Raw genomic sequence first — 27,974 nt, 5'->3', positions numbered from 1 at the left:
TCAGAGAAATTTTCTGACTTTTCTTTTGCTATAACTTCTACCTTAATTCCATGGTGTTGGAAAATATACGCTGTTAATGTCAGTCTTCAGAGATTTGTTGAGATTTCCTTTAGGATCTAACAGATCAATACCAAATGATTGATTATGGCAACTATTCCACATGTATTTTAAAAAAATGTATATTCTACAACTGTTGGATGCAACATCCTACATAAGTCAACTGAATTAAATGTCCTCATTTTGTAGTTCAATCTTCTATATTTTTAATGAGATAATTTTGCTTGTTGTCTTTATTTCTGTCTATCTGTTCTATGAGTTTAAAAAGAGACATGTTAGGGGCTGGGGCTATAGCTCAGTTGGTAGAGTGCTTGCCTTGCAAGCATAAGGCCCTGGGTTCGATCCCCAGCACCGCAAAAAAAAAAAAAAAAAAAAAAAAAAGAGTAACAAAAAGAGACATGTTAAAAACTACCACTATGGTATGATCAAGGATTTGTCTCTTCTCCCTTTCAATCATTTTAGTTTTGAGTTTATGTTATGCAATGTATACAAATTTAATATTACCATAGTTTTCATAATAAAATACCTCTTTTAAGTAATATGTCTTTCTTTTCATTTAAAATCTATCTCATAAACAGTACATGGGGGGAGTTTTTTAATTTGGTCTGATAATGTCTTTTAAATTATTTAATGTATTTACATTTAATATAATTCCTAATGTAATTAGATTTAAATATTACTTGTTTTCCTTTGCTCCCATCTTGTTTTCCTCTCTTTGTTACTTTTGGATTAGCCAAGGATTTATTATTTTTTTTCTTAGTAACTGTATATTCTTTTACTTTTTTTTTTCAGTACTCCAGAGCAGTGGTTTGTAAGGTGTGAAATTATAATCAGTAATTCATGAAATTACAGAGTTCTAGATGCTGTTATCTTCCTCCAGAATTCAGTTTGTTTCTTACAAGAAGAATATTCAACTATAACTCTAAAATCAGTTGAAGCTATCTATTTTGGTATGCTATTACAGAACAAAAACTTTGTCAGGTAACATCTTGAAAACCTATTTACCAAGGTGCTCTCCTTCTGGAAGATCATGAATTACAAGGAAATTTGCAGGGCTTATCTCAGTGTGTTCACCTTTTCAAGGATCCTGGTCCCTGACACAACCAGAATGTTGTCTTGGTCTCCATTGTCTCCTTCCTCTTTTTTATCATGTACATGACTTGTGTGTGTGTGGGGGGGGTGGATATTTTATACAGAGGGGCAGAAGGGTTTGTATGATACTAGCTACTCTGTATCTAAAAGGAGATGTACAAAAATCCATCACCTTTGACACCCATTATTTGCTCAAAAAATCCCAGCATTACTACTTTCTAACTGCCTCCTAATAACCACAACTGCCTATGTTTAGCCCCTTAGCATTTATAACAGACTACAGCAAACAGCAGTATTACAAATTTCTGATTTCAACCCATCCACTTCACCAGAACTTCTCCAGGCTAGGTGGCCATGATTAGATATGATTTAAAAAAAAACAAATTTCTAGGCCTTATTCATAAAAACAGAGTAAAAGTTGGTAGGACAGTACTGAAATCCTGGTATTACCACCACCAGCAGTAAAAATTCCTTCCTAAGGAATTGTGATGTGATTACTATATAGGCTATCAGTGGGAAAAACCACTGCTCTATACATCGGCTGCTGGTTTCCTTTCCTAAATTGGAAATCTGATTATGTCACTATCAATAAAGCTGTCTTCTGTTTATTCATTATATTTTTACAAGCAAAAAGATTTTATAAATACTATATTACTATGTACATATGGTATTGTATTTATGTGTCTGCATGAGCAAGTGAAAGAACGAGAGAAATAATTCAAGTGCCAGTGAAAGTCAGACGGAAGAAAGTGTGTGTGAAAGCTAGAGAAACAGAGAGAGAGTAAGACTGAAAGAGTGTGAGCATGAGCATGAGATGTGTGGCTTTAAGAAACTCACTTCTGGTAGGGGAGGAAACAGATGCACAAAACTACATTACCTCATTAACCTCCCAGACCTTTTTAGAGTTTTAAAATATGAGATTAAAATATTGCCATGTAAAGATTTAAATACTATTTGTAAAGAAGAGACATTAGTATCCCACCACATATCTTATGACCTGGCACTAAGTTTTAACCCTCGCATCACAAAAAAAATGCAGCAGACTATCATATACTATTTCTAGGTATGTTCCTAGACCTCAATACCAAAAAAACAGATTGACCACTGTTACAATGAACCCTGAGGTTGCCCAAATTATTTATTTTACTAGAGTCTGATGACTTCCTGGAATGTGACAATCTTTTTCAACCATATATGCAGAGATGTAACCAAGGTTTTAAAACAAATTGATCCAATAAAATGCTAGCTCAAAAATTCTAATAATGGAAACTAGCAGAGTCAAGAATTTAAATTAGTATAAAACTTCAAAATAAGCATATTCCAATTTCTCCAAAGTAATATTTTCTTTTAATTTGTTCATACCTCAAAACATTCTGGATTCAGTTTGAAAGCTGCCATATATGGTGTAGACAAATCTACACCACCTTTAAACTCAACCATATAGAACTCTATTGTCATTATTAAAGCAAATAAAATGTATTATTCAAGGACATTTCAAAAATGTTTAAAAAATGGAATTACTTTGTTAGTCACAGTGTTGATTGCCAGAGTTGGAGAGGCACTTCCCGAAATAATACACTCCATTCCCAAAGAATCTGAATCTATGCTATATGGAGTTGAGGCCTAAAATATAAGAACAAAATAAATAATTATTATCTCATATATCCAGCAATTTTAACACAATTTGAAGGAATTTCATCAATTCTCCAACATCTGGTTCTGTGCTTTGTTTCTGAAAATAAAGAGCTACTGAAATCTCTTCTATTATATTTTAGGATGCTACTGATCTGCTAACACAAAGTCCATTATTACAGCTATTCCCTAACAACTCTTCTAATAGGCTGCAGGATAGGTTGCCAAAAACTATGAATAAACTTCTGTAATGAAGATGGCTAATGGTCCTCTTTTCATTTCTCCCTTCTCCCCTTAAATGATCAAATTCTAATTATTTACTCATGGTTATCCAGTTAGAGACTACCTTTTCCAGATTCACTTGCAAATAGCTGTGGGTCATGTAACTAAGGTGTAGCCAATGGGATGCAATAAGAATGACATGTGCAATTTCTGCTACATGTCTTTGAAAGGGATTTGATTGTCCTACAGTCTCTTGTTCCCTCTTACTGCAAACTAGAGTAGATATGGTGATGATAGTCTTGCTTAATCATAAAGCTGAGAATTCCCTGGGAAACATTAGAAAAACACAATCAGAAAGAATCTAGACATCTGAATAACCTTGTGGAACAAGAGCTATACATATTCTTCCAATCCAACCTATTAGCTTGGAATTTTACCTGACAGAAAAATCCCTCTAAGCCTCTCTGGTATTGTTTTATTGTTCTTACTTTGTGGTTAAGAGAAACTAAGCAATATTCTAAATATAAAAGTTCATACGCATTATTTATAAAGCTTGGTTGTATGTCAAAAGTAATACAGAAGTTTTTCTACATTTAGAATTCTGAATATATATAGTGTAACAACATCTCTCTCTCTGCAAGAGACTTTCATTACTTTAGTGAGTCCTCAAAAGTTCAACTTCAATGGTGAAAATTAAAGAACGGCAAAGATAGATAATATGTGGCTATGATGTCAATTTCATGAATATTCACTCTCTGGCAAAAAGTATTTGTCCTATATATGACACCAACTGGATATGCATTTTTAAAAAGATAAAATGGGCTGGGCTTGTAGCTCAGGAGTACAGTGCTTGCCCAGTATGCACAAGCCCTGGATTCTACCCTCAGCACTAGACACGAAAAGAAAACAGATAATACTGAATGAGCAAGAGAATAATTTCACAGAGGCACATTTCAGAGATTAATCTATTAAACACTAAATTCCTCAGCATGAGTGTCTTTCATCAGATAATCCAACAAATTTGAGGACAGTGAACATGAAAAAAAGATGGGGAAAAAAAAAAAAAAAAGGAAAACAACTAGAGCCATCCTTACAAGCTGAGAGTCCAGCATGGAGGTTCTGGGTACTCATTAATAATGAGGCAAAAATGCAAAAGAAATAAAAAATATAAATGGAAGAACCACAAAGATAACTTGGTTTATGCTTCAATTTTGGTGCCCACCAACTTAGTTATATTAAATTAACATAGCAGATTACTTTAGAAAGCTGCAAATCTCACGTTCCCCTAACTCAATTGAGTCACCTTAGTCCAAAGGACTGGTTCACTAATTCTCATTCTCCCCCACTGGTAGGAAGAGAGAAACCTATACTGGGCGATATGATACAGATTAGTTGATTTTTATGCTTGTTTTCTCATCTACACAAGGATCGTGCCATTTCCCTCAGGTTTGCTACAACCATTAGTGGAATAATTTATGAAACACCTAACACTTTACCTGAAACACAATAATGCTAGTTACTATGATAACCACTAGGATCAGCAATGCCAGAATGTGCAAAGGAATACTCAATGGTGAGTAATGAGAAAGGAGACAACTTTAGTATGAGGCACCATATTCCCACACAGATTCATGGCTTCAGTTATTAGAAATTAGATAGTAAATTTTAAAAAAATCTTTTAATTAATATTCTTTCACAGAGCTAGACACAGAGTACACACTTATAATCCTAATAACTTGGAGGCTGAGGCAGGAGGATTCCAAGTTCAAGGTCAGCTTCAGCGAGTTAGTAAGACCCTGCCTCCAAATAAAAAATAAAAAGGGTGTGGTGGGGATGCAGCTTAGTAGTAAAACACTCCTGGGTTCAATCCCCAGTATAAAAAAAATTTTTAAACAATCTTTCACAGGTACTTCCACTTAAAGGGCACTTTCTTTACATGCTTAGTCTCAATAGTATGGCATATATTTTTTACTTGTAGGTACACTGATTCTTATTAACAGGCAAAAAGTAGTCTAATGAATAAATTAGCCAGTGGGTCTAGGCATCCCATAATGTACTAAAACCAAATTCTGGACAAATACAGTATCAATGAATCCAATCTGGATGACACCAATCAGTTTGTAAAAGGTATCTTCCACTTCCAATAAAGCAGTGTGACACTCATACAGACCAAACTTCTGTAATTAACAAATACAAACTATAGTGGTGGGGAAAAAACAGCTATCTAAGGATTCTGAGGAAATAAAGTAGGCAGATTGTGGAGAGAAGGCAGAATTCTGAGAAACCAGTATGTGAATGAATTTCCCATTTTGATACAGTTTGGTCCCAATGTTGGAAACCAGAAGAATGAACAGCTAATGCTGTCAAGAGGAACTAGAGAGAAAAGAGTCCAGGTAAACTGTCAGCCACTGAATAGAGAAGGAAATCTCATAAGGAGTAAAGTCAAAAGAGATTCCCCAATCCTGTGTATGAACATCTACAAAAGTCTCAAGCTGACCCCTGAATCATGCATATATAAATTAGGATCAAATCAGAATCCTCAAGAATCCAATTCAAAGTAGAATCCCTACCCACAAAAGGCGAGAGTGAGAACTTAAACTCTGAGTTGAACTTAACAAGATCCTCTCTCAAAATAAAATTTAAAAGAATTGGGAGTGTAGTTCAGTGAAGTGTTCCTGGGCCCAATCTCCAGTACCAAAAAAACAAAATAATGTTTCCTCTCACATTTAAAAAACTCACATTAAGATTATTTAAGGCAAAAGTTATAATGCTATTTTTTGAGATTTATGATGGAAGCAGACGTAATACATATTACTATTACGGGAAATGGTAAGGAAATGATTGGAAGATTTCTACATATTTTATGAAGTGGTAAAATAGTAACTGAATAGACTGCAGAAGCTTAGGGATGTATGTTGAAATCCTTAGATATAAATATGTAGACAAACACAGCTAAACAGCCAAAACATAAATTAAAATGGAATACTAAAATTCAACCAAATAATTTAAAATGCAAGAAAGGGGGAAATCTAAAACATAGAGGTCAAACAAAAAACACGAGGTTTACCAATATCAACCCTATCAATTACATGTTAAATGTAAATGTTAATATACATTAATTACATATTTAATAAAAACTTATCAATGAAAAAGCAGAGATTGTCAGAAAGGGTTAAAAAAGGAAGGCTCAGTTAAATGTAGCCTGTAAGTATCACATCCTCAGGTGCAGAGGAGAAGTAGGCCTGGGAAGGAAAGGAAAGGGAAAGGAAAACTATATTTCCAGGTGATATAATTATTCATATAGAATATCCCAGGGCATCTATTAGAACTAATAAGATCAGAACATACAAAGGTTAATAGAAAAAATTAATTTTATATCCTGGCACCAGCAATTAGAAAATGTACTTAAAACTCAAATCATCATAACTCATCAGAAAACAAAATATTCAGCATTAAATCTAACTGGAAACATGCAAGTCCTCTACAATAAAAACTTAAAAAAAAAAAAAAAAAAGCCCTGAGAAAATTAATTTAATTAATTAAAATAAAGAAAAACTAATAATGGAGAAATATATTCATGGATTAGAAAAAAATATTAAGTGAATTTTTCCCTATATCAAGGACTAAGGACTAGAGTACAGAAAACTTTGGGGGGGGTGTGTGATAAAAATGTTTATTTAATTTCAAAATTGTATAGATGCCAAAACTCCTCAAATTGTGATGTGTAGTTAATTGTACATGAACTATCCCTCAACAGTGTTGTAAAAAAAGTTCTTCCCATTCATCAAAATGAGCTCTCGTGACACTTTCCTTGATCGACATCTTTAACTGGATAGGATTTCTTTCTCTCAAAATCCTCAGTTAATTCTATCTATACATGTTTTCTTGAGGGCAACATACAGTATCTCCCATGTAATAAACATTACATGTTTACTCAATTGAAATATTTATTCAATTCTATAACTAAGAGTAGAAATGTACACTGCCTTCCTTTCTCTACTTGCTCACATCATTTCCTTTAACCTGAATCTTCAATTTCTCAGGCTCAGCTGAGAAACTGAGTCATAACTCAGATATATGGTCAGATGCAGATGATCCTGCCTACTCTTCCCTATTTATCCATCAATCTTCCAGTTACTGCCCTGATTAAAGTTATAATCACCTTTGAATAATAGCACAGGATTTCATTTTTTATTGTTTCTGGGGATCAAACCCAGGGCTAGGCAAGCACTCTATCCCTGAACTACATCACTAGCCCTACGATTTAGCTCCTAATTCGTAAAAAAGTGATGTGTATTTCCTTTATCTCTATTTCAAGGAAAGATAGGTAACAGCATATCTTATGTTTTTTCAAAAGACATGTTTGGAATAGTAAGTTCATATATCACCATATGAACTTTTCTCCTTCAAATAATTTCTATGATAATGCATTAGATGATTTTAAGCAAAACTATCCATGGTGATTTCCTCCTAGCTGATCTACCTTTGTTTCCTTAAAGCTTATAGTCCACACAGCAGATAAAGGGATCCCGTTAAAGGTTAAGAGACATCATATCACTTCCACTTACATATCTCCAATGGTTTTCCACCTTTCTCAGAATAAAACCCAAGTTTTAACAAAGGCTTACAAAGTCCTACACAATGACTGGCTCCCAACTCTTACTTCTTTAATGCCGAGTCTTATTACTCTTCCCCCTCACACATACTGTCCCAGTCACTGGGGCCTCTTTGTAGTTTCTCATCCACACCCATGTAGCTGATGGTTCACTAATATAAGAAGCTAGGTCCTCAAAACCTAAAATCTTAGTCTAAATTATAACATACAACTTAAAAAATGGGTCTCCTGGGCTGGGAATGTAGCTCAGGGGTAGCGCCCAGTGTATGTAAGATGATGGCTGGATTACGTATCTGTCTCTGCATTCAATCTACAGCAAAATCACAGGTCACAGTCTCTGGAACCACTCTGAGATAATGAGTGAAAAAGACAAAGAACATTCTAGATTATTATGAGCACAGTGTGACCTCATGTACTCCCTGAAATAGTCCCACACACTGAGAACCACTGCTTTAGCATAATACATTCCTATAAGCAAAAAATAACATGAGAAAATAGCCAGGACATAATTTAAGTAAAAAAAAAAAAAAAAAAAAAGACAAGGGGGGCAAGTCAAAGAATCAACAGAGAAGAACATGATTCAGTGATTACCAACATGATAAAACAGAAAATGCACTGGTAACTTCTAAGCACTCATTCTTTCAAGTCACTTATTTAACAACAACAAAAAAAAAAAATACCCAAGACACAGGTTTCTTCTACTCTTTAAAAGACCTATGAATAGTTTAATTACTTACCAGTCTTCAAAAACATCCCAAAAGTAATATCCAGTTTTTTCTTCTGCTCTAAACAGCTTCCAGTGGACAAAGCACCTTTCATTAATACTTAAGCAACTATCCTTTGATTGAACTGAACAAGTCCAAATTAAAAAGCAAAATAGGCCAAAGAGGATATTTGTTAATGTAAAAAATTAATAAGGAAAGGAAAAATGAAAATTAAAAATTACTGCCTTTCTCTTTCACTCCATGGCCAGCCATACTGACCTGTCAGTTCCTTGCACTCTCTTCCTTTCACATTCCCAATACTATTCACTATTCATCTATTTGTGTTCATCTATCAGGCCTCTAGTGAAACATCACTTCAAGGAAACCTTTCCTAACTCCTAGGTCTAAGTCATGTCTCTTTGCTATGAGGTACCACACTTCTCAAGAACATAACCTTTAGGGTGACCACACGACTTATCATTCAAATGTTATTTTGAAAATTAATGAGGAGGGCTGGGATGTGGCTCAGTGGCAAAGCACCTCTGGATGGGTAGGTAGGTAGGTAGATAGGTAGGTAGGTAGGAAGGAAGGAAGGAAGAAAAGGTAGAAAGAAAGGAAGAAAGAAGGAAGGAAAAAAATGAATGAAAAACTAACAATTATGCTTAGAAAACAAGCTACTTTATGGAATATACTGCTATCCTACCTTATCAGTTTATCTTCCCTACTTAAGTGGGACCTTTATGAATAAAGCACACTTGTCATGTATAACTAACTAGAACAAATTTTAAAATTTTTAAAAAAGAATGAAGCATACTAATTTGTCAATGCAAAAGGTAAGTATTCAGCTCTAAGAATGACATGAATTTTAATAGTGCAAATTAACTTGAAAAAAGAAAAACTAATCTAGACAAAAATCAACTGTATTCCCTCCCAAATCCTAATACTTCTCTATCCCATACCCCTTGTCATGATTTATTTACTACCCATGACTTTTCCTCCCTAATCACCCCACCCCAACCCGTACTCTCCAATCAGAAGATAAACTTCATGAGAGCAGAGGTCTGTTTTGTTCACTGCGGTTTCCTCTAATTTTCTAAAGAACTCTCTCATTCATGTAGTATATATTCCTAGCCCAGGCCATTACCACTGCAACTCCATCTACTCAGTATCTTCCTCTTGCAATGATTATTTTGTAAAGAGGAAGTATCTTTTTTGGGGGGTGGGCAGGTACCAGAGATTTTTTTTTTTTTTTTTTCCCCCCGGTGCTGGGGATCGAACCCAGGGCCTTGTGCTTGCAAGGCAAGCGCTCTACCGACTGAGCTATCTCCCCAGCCCAGGTACCACAGATTGAACTCAGGGGCACTTAACCACTGAGCCACATCCCCAGCCCTATTTTGAATTTTATTTAGAGACAGGGTCTCATTGAGTTGCTTAGCACCTCACGCTTGCTGAGGCTGGCTTGAACTTGATGTCTTCTTGCCTTAGCCTCTGATTGTAGGCATGAGCCACCATGCCTGGTGGAAGTATCTTTTTAAAACTGTTTTGATTTACTTTTTAATACCACAGATTGTCAAATCAAAGCAATGTTCTTGATCCTATGCCTTTTAGGCTTTCTTCCTCCCAACTCCCTGTACTGGGGATTGAACCTAGGGTCTCATGCATGCTAGGCAAATACTCTACGGAGTTATATCCCCTTATGTTACACTATATTATTTTATTTTGAGACAGGGTCTCACTAAGTAGCCCAGGCTGATATTAAATTCTGCTTCCTGAATTAGCTTCCTGAATAGCTGGGATTCTGTACCTTTAGGTTTTTTACTCTTATAAATATCTATATACTAGCTTAAGCTTTTCATTATAAAAGGACTCCCAATTATGCCCACCTGTATTTTTTACTTACAAGTCAACCATGCATGTTGTTCTGTCCAAGTGGAATATCCTTTATTATTGTCTATGAAAAAAGTTCATGTCCACATCAATACTAAAAGCCTTATTTCTTTTCCTAAAGGTCCTTCCTTGTAGGCAGCATTATCTATTTTGAGTCACTTTAGTTATCAGTCTAATAAAATATTTAGTACTTGTTCTGTCTTTATAATCACAATTATGTTACCTGATTATATGTTCATTTTAAATGTGGGGAATTCTTTTTTATAGAGGATATGCATATGTAAAACGAAGGGTTGTGGTTTTCAGCCTAACAAATGCTAGTGGCAACTATAAACAGCACAGACTCTGAAGGCAAACTACCTGAGTTCAAATTCTGGCTTTAGTATTATTAGTATAGTAGGAGAATTTAACATTCATGGTTCTTCAGTATCATCATTTTGGATTATTTTTAAAATTATATTAATTAATATACATTAAGAAGTATATGACACAGAAACCCAATATAATTACCTATTATTAAATTTTGTGAATTCAACCCTCTTACTTTATCTGAGGGTACGAAAGCTTAAAATCATTAACAACTGCCAAAAGTCATAGGAAATAGCAACTTGTAAATCTAAAAGAGAAATACAGAACTTTTAGCAGAAAAAAACCCTTGTGTTACCACTTTATTCAATGTTTTCTCAATATTTAAAAAAATGCTACAACTTTATCCATTACTTTTTAAGATCTTCAGGACCACTGTATGATTTAAAAAAAAAAAAATTTTTTTTAAGAAGATCAAAGAAACTGGAGAAAGGAAGAGAAACATTTAAATACTTAAGAATTAAGAAAAGAAGGAAGAAATATTACAGTAACAAAAGAGATGGTCTGATGATTATGAAAATGAAGTGGGGTCAGAGATGTGCTCTGGAAAACTGGGTTAAGAATATCAAACTAGAGATAACCAATGGCTTCTTCCCCTTCTCCCCATTCAGGACATGAAGATGCTGCTAAATGATTTTTGATAATTTAAAAAAAAAATCATTTCTCTTTAGGAGTTTAGAAAACCTTTTGCTGTTCCATGAAAAGCTTATTTCTCTTCAAAATAAAAAAAAAATGTGTGAGATGTTTAATTTTTTTACATAGAATTCTGATATTTACACATAGACAATGGAATCACAACTTATAGAAATTCAGCAAAGAACTTTTAGGGAAATTAATTTCTTTACCACCTACATTCAAAAGTCCTTCTATTCTTTAAAATTTTCAACTTGTGGGCCATGTTCAGTTTTTGAGAAAACTTTACATCTCTAACGATCATGTTCAGAATCGCCCTTATTTGACTGGAAAAAACATTTCCTTAGATAAAACTTTAAGCACATAAACTGTCTTAATAAAAATACTACATATTATATAATCTCTCACCCCACCCTCCAATCTCTAAATGAAAGATAAATAGACACATCTGTTTATTGGGGCAGGAAACTATGTTTTGGTAAGAAAACCATCTTTCAGAATATGTGTTAAACAGTATCTGTCTGCCTGATTACGTGTATTTTGCTTACAGCTGACTTCTTTCAATAGGTTCCTCTACAGTAGCAACCAACAGATAGCTCAGGCCAAAATAAACATCAATATTACTAACTGAATGGCTCAGGTACTATGTGGATATTTTGCAGAACTATACCATAAAGGTGAATTTTTACATTTTAAAGGTAAGTAGTAAAAAATGAACATAGTAAACATACATATCCAAACTGAACATTCATGAACACATTCTTTTGTAATGTGTATCATGTATTTCTTTAGATTTTCATTAAAAAACTGATAACAGTCTTAAAAAGAGGTGAGAAAAGGACTCAGAAATAAACAAGGATTTCTCTAAAAATTATGAAACAAGTGTAACAGAATAAAAGATAGTCTTCAAATCCAAAAGGAATGCACAGTTGTCAACCCAACTTCCAATTCCAACTTCCAAAAATAAGTCAAGTTTCAGTAACTTCAGAAGAAGAGATGGATAATAGAAAAGACCATCAATCAACTTATACATACGAGTTGTTTTGTAATAGTGTGGGTTAAATAAAATAATGTGGCTTTTTCTCTCCTTCCTTCAAGTTGTGGCAACAGAAGCTAAATGTTCTGTACTTCACATTTCTATACAAGTCCAAGTGGTAAGTCTGTTTTGAAAGGCAGAGGTATGAGGATAGGAACTGAGCTTTGTTCCCTCTCAAACTACAACATACTGAGCATATCAACATCTCAGTCTTAAAACTGTTCAGAACTGTTATCCAGAAGAATATTAAACTTTAACTTTTTAATCTGTGGTTTGTATAAAGCCAAAAATTGTTATGGCCTAAGAACTCATCTTTAATTCTATATAGTTTGATAACTGGCTTACTGGATTTCCTCCGCTGGATCCAATAAAGCTAGTCCAACTAAGGCCCATTGCTGCTGTACTGCAGGGGCTCTCATGATCCCGTCTTTAACCCAGTCTGCAGTCCTTGCCCTTGAGATTCAGAAGCCATTCCTTCACAAGGAACAGGCACAGATCAAGTTTATTTGATCAAACATTTACTCAGTTTCCTTCATCTTATCCTATTCTCTCTGCAAACACATTCTGATACATAAATACTTCTGATAAATATATATTTTTACTAAAGCCCTTAAAGGGGCATTAGTCCAATGAGAAAGACAAATATAGAAATAAAAAATTTCCATAAAGTATGAAAAATCCTAGAAAAGAACTTTGTAAAAGTTCTCAAGAACACGAAAAAGAAAGGTTTCACAAAGTAGTAAACACTTGGAATGGATCTTGAAGAAGAGAGTGTAAAGTATGGGGATGTTTTTATTGAGATGTTAATTACAAAAAGGGTGAGAAAAGTTAAAGGGTAAAGTAAATGCATGATGGCAGCTAAACGGTTGACTACGATGTTTTAAAATATAACCAAGAATATCAATGATCGCTCCTTTCCTCTTTTCTGCAAATTAATTTTAACCTGAATTCTATATAGTTTGATAACTGGCTTACTGGATTTCCTCCGCTGGATCCAATAAAGCTAGTCCAACTAAGGCCCATTGCTGCTGTACTGCAGGGGCTCTCATGATCCCATCTTTAACCCATCTTACAAACACCCACACAGAGATTTTGTGTACAAAGTGATTATTACATGGATGGAAGCAGGAGAAAGCATTTTAAGGACAATGAGGAAAATTCTATATAACCAGAAAGGTTATTTGCAATGGAAAGGAAAGATATTGTCTTCATTGTTGTAGGTACAGAGAAAAGAGTACTAAATGGAAACCCAGAGACCTCATTGCAAATCTCAGACAACCGCTATGTCCTAATTATGAGAAAAACTTTTAATTAATTCCTTAATTGCTCACCTGACTCAAAGTAAAGATCAAATAAAACCGGTCTAAAAGGTACTTGGAAAAACACAAAATACTATACCAATAAAATCTTACCTTTATTACAGTTACACTTGCTATCTTGGAAACAAATTTAAAATCTACATTTCTGACACATTCAGTCTGTCATACTAAATTTATGATAAAACGCTTTTACCCGTTCTACAGATCGTGCCCTCTTCTTTGGCCGAGTAGGCAGCGCATCTTCCTTCGGATTGGTGTCTATGGCCCAGTAGGATCCCTAAAGGTGAAGAAATAAATTATATTAAACAGTACATTACAGTAATCCTGTGACATTAAAAGGGATTTTTATAATCCTCTGCTCCAAAGGTAAACACCTTGCAAATACAATAGAAAAGCAACATAAGAAACACAAGTTTTAAACTGAGAAAAGTTTATGAAAAGAAAGTCCATTTATAACTAGATTATTGAGAAAAAAATCATAAGCTGAAGAATGAGTACAAAAACTTATGCTGTGACCAAATTAAAAGAGGAAATGATCAACCAGATACATTTTAAATATATACTAATTCTTAATTCATATGATGACATCATACAGCATTCAAATCTATTAATATTTTACATATAAAGATACTACAGTTTCTAGATCCCGTGACCTCACAAATCTACATGGTAAGTAAAACAATTTATAAAGACAAATTGCTTGAGCACATTTTATATCACATATAATAAGAATATCCTGAGAAGCAATGGTCTGAACATAAATCTTTTATTGCTTACTTACACTGTCATGATTAGTTTAAATTATCTCTCTCTCTTTGGTACAAGTTCTCATACCATTAAAAAATATGTACTGAGTGCCTACTGTGTTCCAGGCAATCAGGAATTCTTACCCCCTCAAAATACTTTGAAAAGCATAGATCACAATAGTTTGCACAGATTACAATACAAACAAGGAGACCAAAGTTCAGATAGATGAAGTCTTTTATCCAACCAAGGATATGAGAACCAACACCAGAAACAAGATCTTAATTCTTAACTCCTTTTTCCTTCAATTATTCTGCTGCTATATTCAAAGGTGTACACAAAACACATTTGGAGAAAGCGGCAACAAAAGAGGGGAATAAGGGAAAGATGTCCCTTTCAGAAATAGAACATAATGTACATCCTAGATTTATAATAAACTGCAGAGATAGTATTCAAATTTAGTCTTTGTCTCTATTATTTCACTCATCTTATTAGGTTTCTTTTTTATATAATACTTTATAATAAAAGGAAATACAACTTTCATCTATCAATCAAGGCTCACATTTTAGCCTGACACAAATTATGGGTTTAGAGTTTTTTGAACATATCATTATGTTTCACTGCATCTGTACCTGCCCTAGAAGTAATCTCACTATCTGTAATATCCATCCTTCAATAGACAAATTCATAATCCACCTTCAAAAGTTTATCTCAGATATTATCTAAAGAAATCCTTCTCTGATGGTCCTCCTGCCACATCCAAGAACTCATTATTCTCCACCTCTATGACATTCCTATACTTTTTACACACTTAGACCATTTGCTGCACTTAACAATTTTGTTTATGGGTCTGTATTCTCCTCTGGGCTGTAAATTCCTGAAAGGTAGGAACCACTTTATTCATTTCTGTATCCACAATGCCAGGCACAATGTAAGACACAAAGACAGCACTCAATAAACATGTTGAAATGGGAAGGGAAAAACACTGTTTAACAAAGCGTGCCAACAATGTCAGTATATGAGGCATAATGCCAGCCCTTCTCAAATACTAGTTCATGCAAGTACCAGGGTTCAGGACTAATTTCATCTCCTAGCCCCTACTGGTATACTCCTCTATGCTACCTTTTCAAGTGGTCATCACATTTCAGTCAATGAATCTACCAGTCCTGGTATAAACTTGCAGGGACCATGTAAAATGTAGATTTTACAGAGAGTAAGCACTAAAAATGAAAATCAAACATACTTTAATATATCTTACTTCTTACCTGAACACGTGATAATTACATCATGATATTCAAGTCTAAAAGAATATTGTACATTACATTTACTGTAGTCTCTGCACCCTGGGACCTCATAAATTTAAATGGTAACTAACAAATTTCAAAATAAAGTAGAAAAAAAATTGAGACTAATTTGTTACGAAAATAAAGCTGGAGGGAAAATGCCAAAACTCATTCAGCAATAGTTTTTAAAAAAAAACACTTTATGGAAATGATAAATTCCAGTGTTTAATTTTGGATTGGTGTGCATATGTGTGTGAATCTGGGGAAAACATTCAACATCCAAACTTTAGACTGATTTATGATTGAACATTTTAATAAAACTAAAAAAACATATATCTGTTCTTCTACACAAAATATGACCGGTTACAGCTTGTCACAAAGAGATCAGTCACTGGAGGGAAAAACACAAAATCCTGAACATCCAAATACTAACATTAATGATTAAAATGGTTCACAAAATAATGAAATTTTCTATCCAGTGGCTCTGGTAACCTAGTATCTAAGTTTTATTTGTGAAATGACAGGTTTGGACTAAGGGACCTTAAATTCCCCTTCATAAATCAAATCCATAATGAGATATTGCTTGATATGCATGGGTATTTATTATCAAAACCTGACATAGGAGGTCAAATATTGTATGATTCTGATTATATATACTTACAGTAGTCAAAGTCATTGAGACAAAAGGTCAAATGGTGGTTGCCAGGGATAAGAGGAAGGAAAATAGGAAGTTATTGTTTAATGGATGCAAAGTAAATTTGGAAAGATGAAAAGGTTCTGGAAATGGATGGTGATAATGGATGTACAACAATGTAAAAGTACTTACTGCCATTGAACTATACACTTAAAACTTCATATGGTAAGTTTTAGGTTATGTATATTTTACCACACACAAAAAAAGGTCCCTTTAAGCTACCTTTAAAAAGCAGTTCCCTTTGTTCTTCCTTGTTGGTATCTGTCACAAAAACTAAATGATCTATTCACAAAGCGAATCAACAAACACATACTCAATCCAATTTTCTCTCAGAGTAATTCTTTCTTCCAGGTTCACAAGAAGCAAATATGAAACAGGAGGTTTTGTTTTATTTTTAAAATCAATTTGCTGAAGTATGTCAAATAAAATCAAAATGCACGCAGTTTAACAACTGTTATACATACATGTACCTAACACCAAAACAAGACATTGAATATTCCCTTCAACCTAAAAAGCTCTGTGTGGCTCAACAAGCAATTTGCCTTCCTTTGCCCCCAAGTTCCATCCCATGCAACCACTGATCTGCTTCCTAACATTATAGTTTTGCCTTTCTATAATTTCATATAAATGCATTCAAACCGTTAAAACTATCTTATACTCTCATCAGCAATGTGTGAGAGTTCAGTGGTTCATCCTTGCTGACACTTGCTATTTTAAGTCTTTTTAATCACAGCCATCCTAGTGCTATGTAGTTATGTCTCAAGGGTTTTCATACATATTTCCCTAATGAATAATGATGCTGGGCATCTTTGCATGTACTTATTTGCCATTCATATATTATATTTTTTGTGAAATTATTTTTTTCCCATTTTATTTGGATTAAAAGAATTTGGCTTATTTGTACTGTATGAATTTTTTAAAAATTCTTATTTCTTAAAAATTCTTTATTCTTAATGAATCTGTTAGAGTTTAGATGTGGTGTCCCCCAGAAGCTCACGTGAGACAATTCAAGAAGGTCTGGAGGAAGAATGATTGGGTTGTGAGAGTCTTAACCTAATCAGTGATTTAATCCCCTGATAGGGATTAACTGAGTGGAAACTGAAGGGGTAGGATGTGGATAAAGGAGGTGAGAATCCGGGCTTGACTATGGGGTATATATTTTATATATGGAGAGTAGAATGTCTCTCTCTCTCTCTCTGCTTTCTGATGTAAGCTGCTTCCCTCTTGCACTCTTCCGCCATGATGTTCTGCCTCACCTTGAGCCCTGAGGAATGGAGTCTGCCTCCTACAGACTAAGACCTCTGACACTTGTGAGCCCCTAAATAATCCTTTCCTCCTTTACAGTTGTTCTGCTTGGGTCTTTTAGTGGCAGCAGCAAGAAAAACGAAAACACAATCCTTTGGTAGATGATATTGTGAATATTTTCTCCCAGTCTATGGTTATCTATTTATCTATATGCATAATGACATCTTCTAAGAAGCAATAAGCTTACAGTTCAATAAAGTCCAATTTATCGAGTTTCATTTTATGGTCTGTTTTTATTGTTGTTGTTTATTTGCTTGCTTGCTTGCCCATTTTGTTTTTTGGAATTACTGAACCGAGGTCTTGCTGGGCAAGTACTCTACCACTAAGCTACAGCCCCAGCCCTATAGTCTTGGTATTTTCTTTTTTTTTTTTTCCTTTTTCTATATAAATAGAAAAAAGTGGCCTATTCCAAGATGGCAAATATTTTCCACAATGTTGTCTGTTGTCTTCTATAAGTTTTATAGTCTCAACTTTTAACATTAGGGCTCTGATCACTTAAGAGTTACTTTTCTATATAAGTGTGGGGTAAGGATCAATATTAAATTTTCTTCCACCCAGATACATAGTGTCTCTCTTGAAAAGACCATATCCTTTCTCCACTGAAAACAATGATACCTCTGTCAAAAGCAAGTTGAATATAAACATGGGTCTATTTCTGAACTCTATTCCATTGAACTGATTGACATTACCTATTTATCCTTATGCAAAGGTCATTTTTGTCTTCATATTTCTAACTATATAGGAATCTGAAATCAAGCCATATATATCCTACAACTTTGGTCTCCCACCCCACCACATTGTTTTGTCCATTCTAGGCCCTTTGCATGTCCATAAAAATATGAGAACTGGTGTCAGTTTCTAAGAACGAAGCCTGCTGCAATTTTTTTAAATGGAATTACATTAACTGTATAAATCAACTTGGGGAAAATGATATCTAGCAACAATGAATCCTCCTACTGCACAAACATGCAGTTTCTCTTCATTTACTTAGGTCTTTTTTATATTTCTCTTGGTAATATTTTGTAGTTTTCTATAAACAGGTATACATAATTTTTAAAAATGCAACCCTAAAACATGTCATTATTTTGAATGCTATGGTAAAAGGAATTGCTTTTGTTAAGTTCATTTTCCAATTTTTCCTTCCTAGTATAGAAAAAATTAGAATGACCCTTTATCTTGTGACCTTGTTAAAACTCACTTATTAGTTCTAGCATTAATTCCATAGATTCTTCTTTGGAATTTTCTACAAATGCAATAATGTTGTTTGCAAATAAAGATTTTATTCTTTTTAAATATGGTTATCTTTTATTTCTTTTTCTTGTCTTATTCTATTGGATAGGACCTCTTAATAGAATGTTAAACAAAACTGTGTAAATGAAAATACCCTTGGGGTTGGGGTTATGGCTCAGTGGTAGAGCACTCACCTAGCATTTGTGAGGCACTGGGTTTGATTCTCAGCACCACATATAAAAATAAATAAAGGTTCATTAACAACTAAAAAAAGTCCTTGTTTTGTTCTGAAATTCAGAGGGAAAGAATATCACATTATTAAAAATGGTATGAACTGTACATTTTCACAAATAGCTTTAATCAAGGAAATTCCTTTTTATACCTAATTTGCTGAATATTAAATTTTCTTAAATTTAATATGACTTTTCAGCCCTCTTTTACTCACATGGTGAGAAACACCAATTTTCTGATTTTAAACTGCAATGCATTCCTGGGAGAACTCCCATTGGTCATAATTTTCTCCTTTTTTTATTTTTTGTGACACTATGGATTGCACCCAGGGGTGCTCTACTACTGAGCTTCATCCCCAGTCCTTTTTATTTTTTTAAGACAGGGTCTCATTAAGTTGCCCAGGTTGCCCTCAAACTTGCAATCCTCCTACCTCAGTCTCCTGAGTCACAAGGATTATAGGCATGGGTCACCTTGCCTGGCTATTTTCTCCATTTTATATAGCAAACAATTCAATTGACTAATCTGTGGTTAAGGATTTTAGGGTTCACGTTCATGAAGAATACTGGTCTGCAGTTTTCTTGTCACTTCTTTGCCTGACTTTATTATGGTAATACTGGCCTCGTGAAATTGAGATGGTAACTGTTCCTTCTTCCACTATTTTTTTTAAATAAGAGTTTGTGTGAGATTGGTATAACTTTTTCCTTTAATCTTTCAATTTCTGGTTTCATTGCTTTTTCTTTGTTCATTTTCTGTTTCACTGATTATCACTCTTACCTTTAGTATTCCTTCCTTCTAGTTTCTGTAAATTTGCCTTTTTGTAACTTCTTAAGATACATGCTTAGGTAACTAATTTTAACTCTTCTTGTCTTTCTCATCAAAGTACTTAATGCTGTAACCTTCTTTTTAAAGAATGGATTGGTTGATTGATTGATTGAAGTACTATTTTTTTTATTTTGAAACAGGGTTTCACTAATTGCTGAAAGTCACCTAGAACTTGTGATCCTTATGCCTCAGCCTTCCAAGTTATAGGCATGCACCCACCACACCCAGCTATAAGCATCTCTGTAAAAATTACTTTAGCTATATTTTATAATTCATGTTCTGCTCTCATTATCATTCACTCCAAAATATTTTCCAATATGCTTTATGATTTCTTCTTTGATCCAGAGGTACTTCAGATTAGTTTCTAATTTAATTTCGATAGAGAACTTACTCCGTGTGATTTCACCCTTTAGTAAACTTGTTTTGGTATACATTCTACCTTAATAAATATGCTCTGTACATTTGAAAAGAATATATATCCTGTAGTTGATAGATATAGTATTCAGAACCTTAATTACTCTTTTGTCTATTCTATTTCCTAAGAGGTTCATTAACATCTTCAGCAATGGCTGTGATTTATCTATTTCTTTTTTTAGTTCTGAGAGTTTTTGCTTCTTTTGAAAGCTTTTTTGGACATTTCTAATTCTTAAGTGTGCCTGATGGATTGATCTTTTCTTCTGCTCTCTCCAATATATCATTCAGTGAATTTTTCATGTAGTTACTGTGCTTTTTATAGTTCTACAATTATTTTTTCTGTTTTTCCATCTCTGCTGAAATTCTCTATCTGTTCATTAATTACTTGAATATATTTTACTTTAACTTACTGAAATTATTTTGGGAGAGTTGCTGGAGAGAGAACCCCATGGACTCTCACATGAGCTCAACCACCACTGAAAATACAAATAATGGATATTTTGAAATATGTTTCTTAAAATTAGGCCACCTGTTGTACCTGATTCAGGAGCTCTGACACAGTTTGGTTGTACCAACCTTAGGCATGTTCTTTAACCTGACTTGGTCTCAGTGTCCTTATCTGATACAGGAGTGATAATTACATCACCCTGTTGAGAAGGTCATTGGGAAGCTCTCTCACCTTGTGCGGTGTTTCTTTTGCACCATGCAAAGCTGCCCTTCTGTGAGCAATGTGGGCTGATGTTTCCCAAAGTCAGGAAAATGATGGTTAGAAACAATTTTAGGAGGTAAATTAACAGTTCCTTCAACATAAAATCACATGCTTCCTCCACCCTGTCCTCCCCATCCCACAGATAACTTCAACTTTTACAAAAGTCATACTGACATTACTTTTTACCCCTTCCAGGCAAGCTGCCTGTGAAGTTTTCCCTGAGTAATACACTATTGAATGTCAATAAACGGACTTTAATATTTAGATGGTCATGTGGTATAATAAACATTCCATCTATTAACCCATAGATCTAGATTTAAATCCCAGATCTGGCTGTATAACTATGCATGAATTACCAAACTCTGATCCACTTTGCCTGCCTCTGTTTCATAGAACTATCATGAGAATTAATCTTAACTATATACCAGAAAAGCAAGTTATCACTATTTACCATCCAAGTCCAATAGACACTTTAACTGTTTAGAGTTAAATCATAGTACAAATATTTTTAACAGTCAGGGATAGTGGAAAACAACATTGAGACATTTAGTAGAAATTTAAAACACAGTAAACCCAAATTTCATACACATACACAAAATTTTATACCTTTCAATATTTCTAGTTTTGAAGTTATATATACCAAAATAATCAATGTCTTCTGAATGCAACTAACTGCTTATCAACTATCATGTATGAAACTTAATCTTTATAAATGCTGATTTCAAATATCACATCTCTAAAACATTCTACTTTACTATTCTGGTTCTTTCTCTTTTATTTTACTATCAAAAGATAATCCTTCAACCTAGATTTCAAATACATTTCAAACATATTCCAGAGTATTATTATTTCTGGTTCTTCTGGTACTCATATCCTCAAAAGCAATACTGATGAAAAAATACTGTCCCATGTCCTTCCAGTAAAACAGGTTAATTCAAATTCTAGTCACAAAATACTTATGAAGACCTTGTTGAATGACTAAATATATGAGAATAATACATATCTTTTTATTCTTAGAAAGATATCACTAATGATAGAGAAAAATTATCTAGTATATCATCAACTCAATTTTATCATAATTAGAGTCTAAAGTGTTGCTATCGCTTCGTCATCTCCTGATTCAACTGATAATGGTAAACCATCTTTCTCTTCCAATTCTCTTTGACATTACGGGAAAAAATTAAATTCTCAGTTACGTTCAATAAAAAGCCAAAAAGAAAAGACTTAAAATGTTATCTCTCTCTATATACATACATGCCTTTTTACATTCTTGAAAGATAATGTAATACTTTGAGAAACACAATAAGAAAACTCAAGGATAACAGAGAGGATTCCATTATTAAAACATCCTAGGTTATTCATTTATACTTCTGCATTCTTATTAGTTTAGTGTTTGGGCACAGTGGAGAAAACTTGATGAGTAACAATGAGAACATTCTTAGGATGATGAAGTCATTTCAAGATACAGGAAAAATAAGATCAATAAGATCCCATAATGTATCTTAGATTTGCAAATAAATCCCATCTGGTAATAGCAAGATAGAATACAGTTTAACTATATTTTTAAAAAGTAAGTAAAATTTCTACTTGTTCTTTGAGAGACTTCTAAGAAAGAATTAAGAATTCATAAAATAGTAATCAAGTAGTCAGAAGTGCTCAAATAGGCATTTAATCTAACGTGGGGCCAGTGAACCCTGATAGTATACTGAGGATTAAATGAAAATATTCCCTCCTCCCTTACTTGACCTCATACTGGCTTTTATTAATCTTAAAATATTCTTTATCATCTCCTAGAATCAAAGACAAAGCACACAAGTATTTGGCAAATCCTAAATTTTAAAAGCTGAGAAGGACCTTTAACAGCTTTAGTACTATAGATTTTAAGTAATTACCTAAGAGAATTACAACTAGAAAAGGTAAATAATTTGGCTGCTTATAAAGATTTATTCTTTCATTTAGCATCTGCTGCATTCCTACTTTGACCAAGAAAAGGCAAATAAAAGATAAGTACCAAAGATCTAGGTATAAGACCAGAAACTTTACAACTATTAGAAGGAAACACAGGGGAAATGCTTCAACTATAAGAACAAGCAACGACTTCTTAAATAAGACTCCTATAGGTCAGGAAATAGAAGAAAGGATCAATAAATGACTTGGCATCAAATTTTAAAAAGCCTCTGTACAGCAAAGGTAACAATAGTATGAAGAGAGAGCCTATAGAACGGGAGAAAATTTTTGCCAATTACTCTTACAACAGAGGATTAAGATCCAGAATACATAAATAACTCAAAAAACTCAATATCCATCAGTCAATCAATAAACAAACCAATAATTAAGCCAGATATAGGGATGTACATCTATAATCCCAGCAATTTAGGAGGCTAAGTTTGAGGCCAGCCTAGGCAACTAAATTAGTGAGACCCTGTCAAAAAGTAAAATGTAAAAAAGGACTGGGATGTAGCTCATTGGTAAAACACCCTGGGTTCAATCCTCAATACCAGTAAAAATAAAAATAAATAAATAAATAACTCATTAAACAAATGGGTGAATGAACCGAACAAACACTTCTCAAAAGAAATACAAATGGTCAATAGCTGTATGAGAAAATGTTTAACATCTTTAGCCATCAGGGAAATGTAAACCAGAACTACACTGAGATTCCACCTCACTCCAGTCAGAATACAATCATCGAGAATAAAAACAAAAAGAAATGCTGGTGAGGATGCAGGGGAAAAAGGAACTCATACACACTTTTGGTGGGAATGTAGATTAGTACAGTCACTGGAGAAACCAATTTGGAAGTTCCTCAAAAACTTAGAAATGGCACCATCACATGATCCAGCTATACCATTCTTCAATATTTATTCAGAAGGATTAAAGTCAGCATACTTTAGGGATACATGCATACCATCTTTATTGTAGCACAATTCACAGTACAAGTTATGGAATCATCCTAGACTTCCATCAAAAGATGAATGGATAAAGAAAATGAGTATATATACACAATGGAGTTTTACTTAGTCAATAAAGAATGAAATTATGTCATCTGTAGGAAAATGGATGAAACTGAAGAGTATCACATTAAGCAAAACAAGCCAGACACAGAAAAGTAAATAGCATGTTTTCTCTCATATGTAGAAGCTAAAGGGACACTCCCCTGCCCAAAAAAAAAAAAAAAAAAAAAAAAAAGTCATGAGAATAGGATAAAGGAAGGCAAGCAGGAGGAGGGAAGCCAGAGGAGGCAAAACATTGGAAAGTACTACAGACCAAACTATGTTATATGCACGTATGACTATGCCATAATGAAACTCACTGTTCTGTATAATAAATGTTAACCAATAAAAAAAAAGACAAATAACAGCAGCAAAAATGTTTTTAATAAGGTTTATTGTCAAAATGAAAATGAGCCGGGTATAAAAGTGTTTGCCCTAAGTCCTGGCTACTTGGGAGGCTGAGGCAAGAGGATCATAAGCCCAAGAGCTGGAAGCCAGCCTGGGCAACACAGTGAGGGTGCTATAACAGAAGGAAAAAAGAAGGGAGAGGGAAAGCTATACATGAACATAATCCTGAACATTATCCAACCCACCAACTGAGAAAATAATAGGTTAAATCAAACTGACTAAACATAAATCTTAAGTGGACACCAGAAAGGTGAACAAGTAATCTTAATGAGTTCATCAAAGTTTGGTCCTATACTATATACAATGCTGGCATCAGGAGTACAAATTAAAGAAATCTCATCGTCAAGTATGGAGAGGGAGACAGAAAAGATATCCACATGGTTAACTTTCTCACCACCTTACTGTCATAGCTCAAAGGTCAGTCACTTCCTCAATGAACTTAACCTCAAATGCTTCTGAGAACTACAATCTACACAGATGTCCACCTCACCACCTTACTCTATACTTTTTCTCCAGTATTTATATTGTATACCATTTTATATATTTTAAGTATTTGCTTTTTTGTCTTTCTTCTCCTATTAAGATTATAAGTTCCTCAAGGCAATGAATTTTTGTCTGTTTTGGTTTGATGGATTGCCTTAATGCCTAGCACAAAAAAGGCAAATAAATAACACAATACAAATAAGGATTGTATACAAATAAGGAGTGATCCATAAGGATCACTATACTCAGGTATGATGGGAAGAAGAAAAGGATAAAAATAACTTTAGGCAGATAAAAAGAGTTCACATTCAATAAGCATTAGTAACCTGAGGTTCATGAATTCCCCAGAGGGGTCTATGGATGGGACTTAGGAGCTACATTAACTCAGATAAGGAAAACATGCTGAAATTCAGCATCTCCTTCCATTACATCTGTAAGGAATAAACCAATGCAGCATTCACAATACCTGAAAATCAGTTTATTTCATACTGCATTAATAATTTTTACAAATACCTCAAAATGGCAGTTACTCTATTACTTCACATTTTTATTTTACCAATGAAGCATCTGAATCACAAATTTGTTTTGATATTTTTGTAAGTGTTAACATGACTATTTATCTTTTTAATCTTACATGTTATGGTATATGTCTTCAAAACTATTATTTTGAAAAGGGGTCCACATGCTTGTCAGATGGAATCATAGTATAAACAAATGTTAAAGAACTCTCTGGAGCTCAAGTCTTAAGACCTATGAGAGAGAATAAGACACTATGGAAACTATTCATGTAACTTGGTTAAAAAAGTAGACACAATAAGAGATGAATTTAAAAAATTAAGAAAAATGACCAAACAAACTTTTTTGGTTTTGCTTTGCTCAAATGCTATTTGTTCTCTTTAATATTTCAGGTAACATGTTGATTCTAAACTCATTATTAACTCACGAATCCTGAAAATACATAAAAATTTTATGATTGATACTCAACAATCCACAGTTCAGTCTTTTCCTCCACTGTCCTTATTTTTAACTCTAAGTTATTACAACTAGATTACACTAAAGGGGGTAGTTCTAAGAAACACTTTATAATCAATGTTATATAGTAGAAATTGTACTCAGTGAAAAGCAGGCCAACAACTTTCAAGAAATCTTGATCTCTGCACCTAATAATTATGATGAAATTTTCTGTTTTTAAGTTTCATTCCTTCACTAGACCAAAAATTTTAATAGCACTGCCATTTCATCATCCTTTGATTGAAGAGTTGACATTCAACTCTCCAGAGCTAAGCTTAGTACCTGCTATAAAGTTACAATTCAATAATGTTTGCTAAACTTAAACTTCAATGAATATGTTATTTAAAGACACATTAAAACATTCAGAGCTATATAAGCATACAGCCACTACAGCTCTAAATCCTTTTATACAAAGCCAATGTTTTATTCCTTAAGTTAAAATGAATAAAGAATGCAAAGATATTACATCCTATATTTGTTGTCTAGAAGAATTAGTATTAAGATGGGAATGTTTCCCAATTTATCTGTAGACTCAATGCAAATTCTATCAAACCCCACCTGGCTTTTTTGAAAATACTGACAAACTGATCCTAAATACATATGTAACACTAAGGGACCCAAAATAGATAAAAATATTGAAACAAAAGAACAAAGTTGAAAAATTCATACTCCCCAATCTCAAAATTTACTTCAAAGGTACAGTAATCAAGATAGTGTGATATTGACATAGGGACAGACATGTCAATCCATGGAACTGACCTGAGAATCTAGAAATAAACCTATACATTTATAGTCAACTGGTTTTCCACAGACTACCAGGACAATTCAACTGGGAAGAAATAAAAAGGATTATAGTCTTTTCAATCAAGAGTGCTAGGAAAACTGGATATCTACATGCAAAAGAATGAAACCAGGTCCCTAACACACATGTAATCTTTGAGACCTTAGGTTAGGAAATATTTTCCAAAATATAACCTCAAAGACACAAACAAAAGAAAACTGATACATTCATCAAAATTTAAAACTTTTGTCAACAGATACTATCAAGAAAATGAAAACAATTTTGTTAGTTTTCTACTGCTGTGACAAAATACAGAAGAAAAACAACTTAAAAGAGTTAAGACTTATTTGGGGCAGTTTCAGAGATTTCATTCCATAGTCTCTTGGCTCCATGGTTCTGGGCCTGTGGTGAGACAGAACATCATGTCAAAGAGGGTGTGGTGGAGCAAAGCAAAGGGAGAGGGAGAGGAAAAGGGAGAAGAGGAGGGAGAAGAACAAGGAGAAAGAGAGATACACAGAGGAGCCGGAGACAAGATATAACCTTCCAGGACATGTCCCCAGTGATCTACTTTCTCCAACTATGCCCCACCTCCTACAATTTCCACCACCTCCCAATAGGCCACTCAATAATGAGCCCATCAATGAATCAATTCACTAATGAAACCTGAGCCCTCATCATACAATCACTTCCCCAAAGCTCCAGTTTTGAACACTGTCGCACAGATACTAAGCATTCAACACATGACATGAGAATTTGGGGAACATTCCAGATCCAAACTGATAAAATGGAAGAAATTATTTGCAAATCACGCAAGTGATAAGCAATAAGACAAATTAAACAGTCTTACAACTCAATAATAAAAAGACAAAATGGGCAAAGAATTTGAAGAGACATCTCTCCAAAAGAGATATACAAATGACCAATAATACGTGAAGATATGACCAACATCATATGCCATCAGGGCAATGCAAATCAAAACCATGAGATACAATTTCATAATAAAAACAGGCACACAAAAAGGAAAACTATGAGAAATCCTCATAATCGTAGGAAGCCACTTTGAAAGACAGTCTAGCAGTTCCTCAAAAGATTCAAGATATGACCCAGCAATTCCAAATGAGAACATACTCCAGAGAAATGGTAACACATTCACACTAATGCTTGTACACAAATGATCACAACAGCATTTTTCATGACAGCACAACATGGAAACAACCTACGTGTCCATAAACTGAATGAACAATGACGACGTAAAGAATCAGATGGAAGACTGAGTTAGGTTCAAGAGGTGCCTAAATACTAT

The 27,974-nt window shown here is 33.9% G+C and overlaps 1 protein-coding gene across 1 annotated transcript in view; it reads right to left on the bottom strand.

Annotated features, from left to right (window-relative positions):
• Foxj3 (forkhead box J3) overlaps positions 1–27,974 on the bottom strand; it is a 108,841-nt gene that overhangs the window by 23,915 nt on the left and 56,952 nt on the right. The window contains 2 exon segments of the mRNA XM_047552177.1: positions 2,671–2,772; positions 13,757–13,840. Of these exon segments, the coding sequence (XP_047408133.1) occupies positions 2,671–2,772; positions 13,757–13,840 (186 nt within the window).

Source organism: Sciurus carolinensis, chromosome 1 (assembly GCF_902686445.1).
Source record: "Sciurus carolinensis chromosome 1, mSciCar1.2, whole genome shotgun sequence".
Lineage (NCBI taxonomy): Eukaryota > Metazoa > Chordata > Mammalia > Rodentia > Sciuridae > Sciurus > Sciurus carolinensis.
Note: the sequence above shows the minus strand (reverse complement) of the source record. Positions and strands in the feature narration are given on the sequence as shown.